The 10,705-nt window shown below is 50.3% G+C and overlaps 2 protein-coding genes across 2 annotated transcripts; one reads left to right on the top strand and one right to left on the bottom strand.

Annotated features, from left to right (window-relative positions):
• Window positions 1-212: 212 nt before the first annotated feature.
• On the bottom strand, window positions 213-2,755 carry LOC117645756 (actin-like protein 6B). The gene is made up of 5 exons (XM_034386150.1): window positions 2,059-2,755; window positions 1,842-1,975; window positions 1,500-1,751; window positions 1,223-1,420; window positions 213-1,141 (listed from the first exon to the last, which is right to left on the bottom strand). The coding sequence occupies exons 1-5, from the start codon at window positions 2,582-2,584 to the stop codon at window positions 926-928; spliced, it is 1,326 nt and encodes a 441-aa protein (XP_034242041.1). The 5' UTR covers window positions 2,585-2,755; the 3' UTR covers window positions 213-925.
• Window positions 2,756-2,788: 33 nt separating this feature from the next.
• On the top strand, window positions 2,789-6,003 carry LOC117645755 (coiled-coil domain-containing protein 13-like). The gene is made up of 13 exons (XM_034386148.1): window positions 2,789-3,218; window positions 3,295-3,372; window positions 3,455-3,652; window positions 3,724-3,835; window positions 3,917-4,044; window positions 4,123-4,288; window positions 4,377-4,618; window positions 4,705-4,815; window positions 4,913-5,031; window positions 5,111-5,168; window positions 5,243-5,368; window positions 5,470-5,630; window positions 5,734-6,003. The coding sequence occupies exons 1-13, from the start codon at window positions 3,057-3,059 to the stop codon at window positions 5,918-5,920; spliced, it is 1,848 nt and encodes a 615-aa protein (XP_034242039.1). The 5' UTR covers window positions 2,789-3,056; the 3' UTR covers window positions 5,921-6,003.
• Window positions 6,004-10,705: the final 4,702 nt, after the last annotated feature.

Consider the following 10,705-nt stretch of genomic DNA (forward strand, 5'->3'; position numbering starts at 1 on the left):
TTTTCTAATTATTGATCCACAAAGCTTGGCCAGAGCAATGCCACCCCTTTTTTTGTTGCAATGGTTAACTTTTACATCACGAGTCTTACATGATTTTGGATTGAGTTGATGATACAAGTTTGATATTTAACTTATTCTCTCTTTTAGAGCAATGTATTTGTCCGTTGAAAAAGGAAAAAATAATAAACATTTTTTTTTGTTCTTTTTGACAATTAAATATAGTATGTTTTTTAATTTTATATATGTACAACTTCATATGCCCAGACAAATTTGTTCCAGGTGATACACAGAACATGTTGACTAAATTACCTACATCTAAGCCATATCTATTTCACAGATCACAACATCCAAATAATTTAGACACAGAAATCTGTGATGCAGGGAGCTCTCCCTCATAGGTACAGGATGATGAATGAAAAAGTGACTTAATCATTCAATGTAACCATAGTCATTTAAAATGTGGCAAGCTAGTTCATTATCAGACCCTTTAAGGGGACAGAATAACAATATCAATAACAAGACAAATTTTTGTTATGGCAGCCACAGTCCATAATACTGTAAACCAACCTGATCTGATTCCAACTAGCCATACCTACTTTGAATCAACACATAATTACTTACAATTATGACCTCCATGATATTATCATATAAAATTATTTCAAAAGAAGAAAAAATCACAATGCAACCTACAATAGAAAGCAATCACATTTCAATCAATGAAAATCTTCCTACAATTTTTTTGTATGCTTATTCACAGTTAGAACTGATGTTTTACAATGCTATAAATTCTTTTTGAGTACCAAATACACTCATGTCAGAAAAAAATCCTCTAAACAGTTGAATATTGAAGTAGAAATATGAGAAAAATTAATATTTTGGTAAAATCTTAAGAGTTAAGCCTTACACAAACTTATTAGCTAGTTGTCTATGGACATTTTCTATCAACCTGTCCTTTTCCACCTTCTTCATACTCTTGGCTTGATATCCACATTTGCTGGAAGGTTCCAATGGATGCAAGAATTGATCCACCAATCCAGGCACCAAACCGACGCTCGCTGCATCCATTGGCACTGATCATCTTCAACCTCATACTTGATGGTATGCGCATGGACAAATCTCTGTTCAAACGCTCAGGGAATCCCTAGGAAAGAGAGAATGTTGTCAAATATAATCCAGCATGAGCAATGCTATTTTATAATAAGTATAAACTTAATTAACTTACTTGGATGAATGAATTTCCACCAGTAACGACCACACTCCCATATAATGCAGGCCTTACATCAACATCACACATGCCAACACTTGTTGTAACAATGTGTCCCACACCAAGCATGGTGTTGCCCACAACACCTCCTCGCATTGGCACAATACTGGGGTCAAAGAGAGCCTCAGGAATGAGGAAGCGCTCGTTGACAAAGTCCTAAGACAGAACAGCACAAATTAGGGTCTTCTATATTTGGAGGTCAGCTAAAAAAATGCAAATAAAATGAAATAAATACCTGATGATAGCCAGATGGGAACTCATAGTGCACTGAAGGAATGGAGGAGACTGATTTTTCATCATACGGTGTTTCAGACACTTGAAGAACGCTGATTTGGAAATCTTGAACCACCTTTTTTGTCATATAGTTATGCCATGACTGAGTCACTTCAGGAATAACTTTCTTCTTCACATATCTGGGTTTTTCACGCTCTTTCACAGCCTCTTTACTGGCAATCATATAAGAAGGAGTCAGATCTATATCAGAATCCTGCAACAAAGAAGAACAGTATTTCATAAATATAGTGCAATATTAAGAAATAATTATCAAATAGTTAAAATATTTTCAAAAACTAGTTACCATAAGATGCTGCTTGCACTGCATGGAAATGAAATCTCCACCAAGAGGAGACTTGACAATGGCCTGGGTAAGAACAAAACCATCTTGGACAGGCACAGCAGAGGTGTGGGTTGATCCGCTGTCCACGACAAGTGCTGTAATACAAAAGTAGACAATTCAGGAATGGAAATTGATCACAATTTGAACCACATGTTAATTTAGTTCACGAAATATATACCTGTCGCTCTGCCATTTGCAAAAGCAGCAAGCACAGCATTTTTAACAAGGAAAAAAGCTGGAACGTTGTACTTCTCAAACATTATCTCAGTCAGCTTCTCTCGTTTGGATCTCACATTCCACGGAGCTTCTGACATAAGAACTGGATGAAGCATGGATTCTGACTGAATACTTTTGGCATAAGTATAGTCCAATACTTTTTCAAAGAGGTCCCAATCATCAATCATTCCATCTTTCATGTAACTTGTCACTTCCATTCCCTTTCTTGCGACATGAAGGATGGTGGTATCAATGAAGTACTTGTTCCCGTTCTGGGTAATGTTATTGTCGGGCTTCTTGTCGTCAATATCCATGGCATCAGTCTGAAGTACTGCATTCGAATTTCCATCTTCCGCAATGCCCACAACGGCAGGAATTTCAGCTTTAGGCGAATCTTCTTGAGCATAACCTACACGCAGAGAGTGATGGCCTATGTCGAACACTAGCGCACCGATTTCGTCGCCACCATACAGCATTCCACTCGCCATTTTGCTGGCTAAGAAGTTACAAGGGACCCAGGAACAAAACACGCCGTAAAGCCACAACGATTTGATAAGAAAATTGGGAAGAAACTCAATCGTAAACACAATAAAGCTACTTTTTAGCGGCCGCCGGCGGCGTGTTTACGTCTCATGTTCTTCTTTTCTACCTCTTCACATTTGGTCGACATCAAGCAGGCCGTGCTTTCTCATTTTGACTCTGAATTTTGCTTTATTCCGGGAGGAAAAGCACTTTTCCACTCTCTATTCAACCTGCGAGTGTCTATATACATATTTTATTCACCCGTGCATTTAAATGATTTGATTGTGAAAATACGTCTTTGGTGTGGTGTCAGCCTGGTGGCGCGGGCGCGGATGACGGGCGCATTTTTTTTGAAAATGCGTCGGCCCCTTGTCAGTGGCAAGGTTTAACAATTACGAGTTTTCTAGTCCTTCTTTGGAGTAATTTTTGTGACCTAGAATGTCTGTGGACACTCTGACGACGTGCGCTACAGTGCAGCGGAAATGTCGCTCGAGAGGAAAAGTGAAAAGGAGCAATGTCAAGAAGGACTTAACCTGCCGCACAGAGTTGGCAGATGTCAAGACTCCAGAAGTCCACATCCAGGAAGATCTTGGCTTCAACGTAAGGGGAATTCTATCAAGTAAAATAATATTCAAAATACAAATACATTTTATTTTTTCTGATTTTTTTAAAAAAGTTGCTGGATGTCTGTGACATACCACAAGATATGCTGTTTCCGGGAGAGTTTAATGTCTACCTGCAGGACAAACTGAAGGTGCCTCAATTTTTACTGTTTCCAATTTAATCATGGAGGGCGTAAGAAAGTATCCATATTAAATATTCTGTTTTTATTTTAGAGTCTGTGCGATGAAAACAGACAGTTGTCCCTCTTGGTGAAAAGTCGAGAGGAGGAAGTAGTTGAATTAAAAGACCAGCTTCTAAAAAAGGAGTTGCTACCGCTTGATGCAAGTTTGCAACACTCATTGTCTCATAATCTCGATTCAATTCGTCATGCTGACATGGCAGCATGCCGAGTCATGGAACTTTCGAGGCAGGTCTGTTGCAATGACTTACAGATGATCCTATGACATGTCATTATTGCATTGAGAATGCTTTGAATGTTAAGGTGTGTGAGCTGACTGCTCAATTAGAGGAGCAAAAAGGTCGATGCCTTCTTGCAGAAAATAATCTTCTGTCCTTGATGGAATCTCAAGAAAACCCACCAACAGTCCCTTCAGGTATGGAAAGTATTTTCTACTGATTCAAACCCATTATAGGCAATCAGAATTGTCATCAAATAGTAATTTATTATTTTGCAGAGATTTTGGCCAGGAAGGAGGCAGAGATTAAATCAGTATCTGATAAGCTCCATTCTACAAATTCAAAACTTTTTGAATGTCGGAACAAACTGCAACATCTTCAGCAAGAACTGAAAAATGCGCACAAAGTATGTTTTTCTTCATATTTATTTTCAATTGTGTTGAAGTGTTTGTGGTAAACAGGAGATGAAGTTGAACTTTTCTAGGTTTTAATATGTGAAGTTGGGGAAGGAGTTTCCATACCAGATCTTCTTTTATCCGGGGGAACTGCTGGAAGTTGGAGAGGAAGGGCACAACAAATCCAAGTGCTTCAGCAAAGGGTGATGGAACTTTCTGAGCGCCTGAGAAAGTACTGTGATTATCGCATTTCAGGTAAGTTCATTCCAACTTATTAAGAATTTTATTTGTAGTGGGTACTGTATCCCTAACTTGCATTTATTTGGGCATCCTTTTATTTCAGATAATAATCCCAGTTCATGTGGAGAAGGGAGATGCTCCACCAAAGAAAGAAAAGCATCTTTGGAAAATGCGCTGCAGGAGGCAAGTCATTTCAAGCAGCAACTTAATGAGTACATTCGGAAATTTGATGCAGCAAAGGCTCGCATCAGAGTCTTAGAGTCAGAAAACAGCTCTTTCAAAGCCCATATTCAAACACTCACTGATAAAGGTGCTAGAAATGATGACTTTATTCAAATCCTTCAGGTAAACATGGGTGAAAGCAGCACTAATTAAATTAAGGGGACTCCTTTCTTTATGACCTGTACTATGAATTTTTTCTTTTACTCTAGGGCCAAATTACCCAACTGGAAGGGCGTTTTCAAACGTGCAAGGAGGAGGCTCGGTCTGAACTGAAAAAGTCAGACAGGTTCTTTGAACAGCTGCAAGATGATCTAAAAATTGTAACTTTTCTGAATTACAGTAAAATTTTATAATTAATAAATTAAATTTTTGAAAAGCATAATTCTAAAGAAACTCACAACACCATTCCTATTACAGGAAAAGCAGAGGAGCGTGCAGCTGTTATCGAATCTAGAGGATAAGGAGAAACAACTGAAACGATTGGAAGACATTTTATTTGACTTGAAGGAAAGGGAAATCAGTGCCTCAAAAATGAAGTAAGTTTCTCCTCCTTAAAAACTATGGTTCTTCCCTATTGAGTTTTCTAATTTTGAAAATGAAAAATTTTGACTGTAGAGAGGAAACAATTCAGACAGTGGAATTACCAGCCATAAATTTATGTTCTGTCTCTGAGGTAAGATTGTCTGTTACAACATAAATCTGAAAAAAATTGTTTGGGGATCAATTATAAAAATGGAATCATTACAGGAAAAACAGAATATTGAAAACCAGAAAGTACAGGTCTCAGAACAAGAACATAAGAAGCTTTTAGAGTTGATTGGATCCCTAAACAGGCGGCTGAATGATGCTCGTCATGATAGTGACAAACACAAGGTGAAAAAAAGTTTCTTCTCTCTTTATAAAAACCTGCTACCTCCGGTTATCTCCTGCTATTCCTTGCTGGTACTCTGATGACCAAAAAATGTTTTGTTTAGAGTGCATTGCGCCTTGAGCGTCAAAGAGTTGCCAGGCTTGAAGCCAAACTTGCACGACAAGAACAAGAGAAAATGTCCATACCAAGGCGTCAAGTATCTCCCAAGAAGGTGACAGCGTCACCAGCGGAAGATGGTACATCTAAAGAGGAGATGGAAGATAGGTACGTACAAAGTTTTTATGCTATAGGAACCAAACATAGAAAATTGCGAATTTCTTATGATTCAACATAAAAGTATACAATGTAATTAATTTTTAATTTTTAGGCTTGAAATCCTTCAAGAAGAGGTACTAACTTTAAAAACCCGCATATCGTGTCTGGAGCAAGAGAAAGAGGATGATTTGCGCGCATTCTCTTCCATCCTCAATGGGGCTTCCCCCCAGACCCTGTCAAAGCGCAGAACAGGATCATACACTTTGCCAACCAACGAGCCTGCCAAGCCTAAATCATGACTTTACAGCTCACATAATTTTCTTTCGAAATTCAGTACCTTCAAAATGCAGGAAATAAAATGATGAGAAATTTTTGCATGAAACAAAAGGTAAGAAAGAATACTGCCAGTCTCGCTTGAAGTCTGGCGAGCGTGATCGGTCACCTGTCACCACGGCGTCGAGGCCGTGCCGAGGCCGTGCCCTGACCACATTCCCAGCGTGTGAGACGTGGGACGTGTCGTCGGCCGAGCCGAAATCGACGTCTTGGCCCGCCGCTGTGGAAGCGACCCTGCTCTGGGGCTGTCCCGTGCTGCCCGGTGCTGTCCGGTGCTGTCCGCGTTCCAACAGCGGGCCGGAATCCGGTGCGGACCGGAAGACCAGGCCGGATGCTGTGCTGCCCCTGCTGCATCCGAAAGCAGGCCGACCAGGTCGAGCAGGGCACGGGGCAGGCCCGGCACAGTGGGCCAGAAGGCCGGCGCGGGCGGCCAATACTCTGGACGCGTTTTGGGCTCCCGAGTCGCTTAATGGGACTCGAACCGGGCGTGTGACCTCACCAATGGATTCCTCGTTCGGAGAGCATTCCATAGGTGAGCTGCAGAGTCGCTAAATGGGACTCGAACCGAACGTGTGACCCCACCAATGGATTGCTCTCCGAACGAGGAATCCATTGGTGGGGTCACACGTTCGGTTCGAGTCCCATTGAGCGACTCTGGAGCTCAAAACGCGTCCGAGATTTTGGCCGCCTCCACCGGTCTTCTGGCCCACTGTGCCGGGTCAGCTTGGGAAAAATCTCTTTTGGCCCGCGACACTTTCACTCATATAAATCCAGCAAGGGGCTCAACTCCGGCCTAGCATGTTCCTTTCTCCCGCACTCTGGGTGCGAGAGAGACAATCCGATGGGTCTCACCTTCACCTGTCGAAATCGGTCGGACAGCGGGCCATCCCATCCCCAGCGCGACAGCCGCCGCCATGTACGAGAGAGATAGAGCGTTGTAATTTTAAATGCCAGCGCCAGCCCTTCGTGCTCACTGCTCGCTCACGCGGCCCTGCCACCTGAGAAATCCAGAATATGTGAATAACGACGCACACGGTTTGGGCCCGGCCCTCCCTCTCCCACCCCCAGGAGAGTCGCGGAGAGCCCCGCGGAGATCCGGTCCGGGGCCCCAAGTCGGCGAGGAAGGAGGAGGGACGCCGTGCTTCCCGCGAGCGGAGAGCGTCGCGGTGCGGGCCGGGGGACGCGCGCGTGTGCAGTTTACCCAAGGAAAATAATATCTGAGGCTTGGGGGCCTCGCCGTGGCCCGCGCCGCGCCCTGTGGCCCTGCCACGCCCTGCCACGCCCTGCCACGCCCTGCCACGCCACCGAGTAACGTCTCCCTCAATCTGGCGCTGCCAGGGACCAGGGCGGCAGGGCGCGGCGCGGCGTGCGTGATGTGGGCGATATATACACTCGAGCCAGCCAGCCAGCCAGGGAGTTTCTTGCCCCATCTTTTCTCTCTGTTTGCGCTCGCGGCCCGCCCAGCCCGACGGATCCCCATCCCCTTATTCGCCTGCTGTATCCTCTTGTGTGTCCTCAATCCCCCTCCCCTCTCCTCTCCCTGTATCCTCTTCGGGGCCACGCTGCCCAAATCCACTCCAATCCATTCAGCGCGCGGCGTGGCGCGGCGCGGCGGTGCAGGGGCTGTAGGGAGGCAGGCTGAGGTGCTGGCAGCCGGTTCGTTCGATCAGCACGGCAAACATGCCTGGGCGCCGCCGCCCCCGCCGCCGCCCCCGCCGCCCCCGCCTCTCGGGCCCCCTCGTGCAGTTAGGCCGCGTGGCCCCCCTGCAGTGCCGGCCAGACACGTACCCGCCCCTGGGGCTCCAGGCTCCGGCCGGCTCCAGGCCTCCGGGATACAAAGGCGCCAGACGTACCGAGTCGGGGAAAGGGAGAGAAACGTGCTGCTACCCCGAGCGCCGAGTTTAACCTCGCGGTTTAACCCTGCGCGCGGTGTAACGACGGTTCTTTTGCAGCTGTGCTGAGCTGTGCCAGGGCGGCGAGCCGGGTTGCCTATCCACTCGGCGGCGGGCGCCCGCCTCGGGGGACTCCACGTCGGTGTGGCGACGCACAGTGGGCCAGAAGCCGGTGGAGGCGGCCAAAACTCTAGACGCGTTTTGAGCTCCAGAGTCGCTAAATGGGACTTGAACCGAACGTGTGACCCCACCAATGGATTCCTCGTTCGAAGAGCAATCCATTGGTGGGGTCACACGTTCGGTTCGAGTCCCATTTAGCGACTCTGGAGCTCAAATCGCGTCTAGAGTTTTGGCCGCCTCCACCGGCTTCTGGCCCACTGTGCGACGTGCCAGCGCGTCCGCGTCCCTTTTGCGGCGTGCGAGCGTCGAACTGCAATGTGGAGATGAAAAAGGGTGGGGGTGTCGCCTCCGTCGCCTGCGTCGCGTGGCTGTGGATTCTGAATTGCAATGCGGCCGCCGCGAGAGAAGTGCGATTGACTTGCAGGCGGCGCGGGGGCGGGGGAAGTCCTACACTATTTTCTTCTGGGTTGTCGGTGGGAATGAGGGCAGCGTTGTCCTGCGGCCCCGCAGCCCCAGTGCACTGCCCACGCAGTGTCGGCACACTGGTACGCGAACATTCCCGCCTATGCAGCTGTGTCGAGAGGGTTGCCTACCAGGCTGAGGCTTGCAACGCATTTATAACACCTGTTAATCGTGGAAAATTTCGTGAGCTTTTTGCCTGCTTACCTGGTAACACTGTCTCGACGCGACACGGCGGCTGTCACTTGGCCTCATCTAGTGAGGCGCGGCGCGGGGGGCGTGTTATTCGGCGGGGCGTTCCGAGGGGCGTTCCAAGGCGTTCCGGGGCGCGCCATGACGTGACGCGTGGGCCCCGGGGAGCAGCGGGGGGCGCGCGGGCTCCGGACGAGACCCCAGGGTCTTGGTAGCAAGTTGATATAGGACGCGTAGCGCGTCGTGCGTCGCGCGCCTTGACGGAGAGCGACGGGGAGATAACGGACATTACGGGGACTGCCTGCCCGCCCCACAGTGGGCCAGAAGACCGGTGGAGGCGGCCAAAACTCTAGACGCGTTTTGAGCTCCAGAGTCGCTAAACAGGGCTCGAACCGAGCGTGTGACCGTATCAATGGATTCGTCGTTTGTAGAGCAATCCATTGGTGGTCACACGTTCGGTTCGAGTCCCATTTAGCGACTCTGGAGCTCAAAACGCGTCTAGAGTTTTGGCCGCCTCCACCGGTCTTCTGGCCCACTGTGCGCCCGCCCCGCCCGCCTGCCTAAGCGCCGTCGTTTGCTTTAGGGTACATAGAGAGACTTTAGGGGGACGGGCCGCGTGAAGCGGGCTGCCGGTAAAACCGGCACACCAGTAAAGCAGTAAAGCAGCGAAGCGGCGGCCCGGATCACGCACTGCAGGCACTGCAGGTGCGGCACGCTGCCGCCAAGGGCGTGGCCACGGCGTGGCGCGGCGGCACGGCCGGCCTAAACTTGCGGCTTTAAAGTCCGCCAACTATCTCGGCCCGAACATACTCCGACAAGACTCCGGGTGGGGCGGGGCGGGGTGGGGCGACGGGCGACGGGGGGCTTACTTAAGCCAGGCCTGTGCGCTGCTCCCGCCGCCCCGCCCCGCCCCGCCGGAGCGCAGCTGGTGTCTGGAGTCTGGGCAGTTTGGGGTGGGCGGCAGTGGTGGTGGTGGCGCCCGGGGCACATGGGGCCGCCCGGCCCGGTCTGCACAGGCTCATACCGAGCTGGGCTTTCGTCGGCCCGTCTCTCTCGCACTCGTGGTGCGTCCCATGGCGGTGCGAGAGAGACGCAGCGATGAAGCGCTGGCCTGGCAGAGCCTGGCACCTCCTTAATGGCAGTCGAGCCGTCGTGGAGGCGAGCCAACGCCTTCGACAAAAAAGGGAAAAAATGTAAAAACAAAATCAAGGCAGTCTTCTGCGGTGGTGCGACCTGCACCTGTAACCCCAGCCCTCCCCACCCACCCTCTTCGGCGTCCCCGTCGCTGCCGCCAAATGCATAATGCAGCGGCCTCCTCACCTGCCGCCAAGCGAGGCTCGCCGCGCCCCGCCCTGCCGTTCCGTGCCGTGCCGCCTTTTGGGGCCGCGGGACCACATGGGGCCTCTCGGCGAGCTTCTCGGGGACTCCGGGTACTTGCTGGCGCGGGGCGCGGGGACCTGGGCTCCTCGATCCGCCACCCTGTTTACGGCGTACCCTCGCGGGGCCGCGTTCGGGGCGACGCCGTCGGGTACCTCCTGTCTGCGACGCCAGCCGGCTCATTGGTGCGACGAAGACTCACCGTTTCTCACGCAGCCCAGCCCCGAGTGCGAGAGGGCCGCACCACCCCGGCCAGCAGAGCGATGCCGAACATCGCTATCGTCGCTCTGTCTCTCTCGCACTCACGGAGTGCTCCGTTGGCGTGCGAGAGAGATGGGGCGACGGAACGCTGTGAAGCCCGCCCGGCCCGGTGCCCCACGGTGTGCCCCACGGTGTGCCCCACGGTGTGCCCCACGGTGTGCCCCACGGTGTGCCCCACGGTGTGCCCCACGGTGTGCCCCACGGTGTGCCCCACGGTGTGCCCCACGGTGTGCCCCACGGTGTGCCCCACGGTGTGCCCCCCGGTGCCTCCCTCGCGCTCGCCCCTTTCTCCCGGCGACTCATTTGGGCGGCGTGGCTGTTCGGCGCGCTGCCGTCGCTGCTGCTGCCGCCGCCCCACGGCGCCACGCCCAGCACTTCATGAATGGCAAGGAGGTTGTGAAAGGTGCTCAGTTGGGCGTGGCGGGGCGTGGCGAGGTGTGGCGCTGACAA

This window comes from Thrips palmi, unplaced genomic scaffold, assembly GCF_012932325.1.
Source record: "Thrips palmi isolate BJ-2018 unplaced genomic scaffold, TpBJ-2018v1 HiC_scaffold_19, whole genome shotgun sequence".
Taxonomy (NCBI): domain Eukaryota; kingdom Metazoa; phylum Arthropoda; class Insecta; order Thysanoptera; family Thripidae; genus Thrips; species Thrips palmi.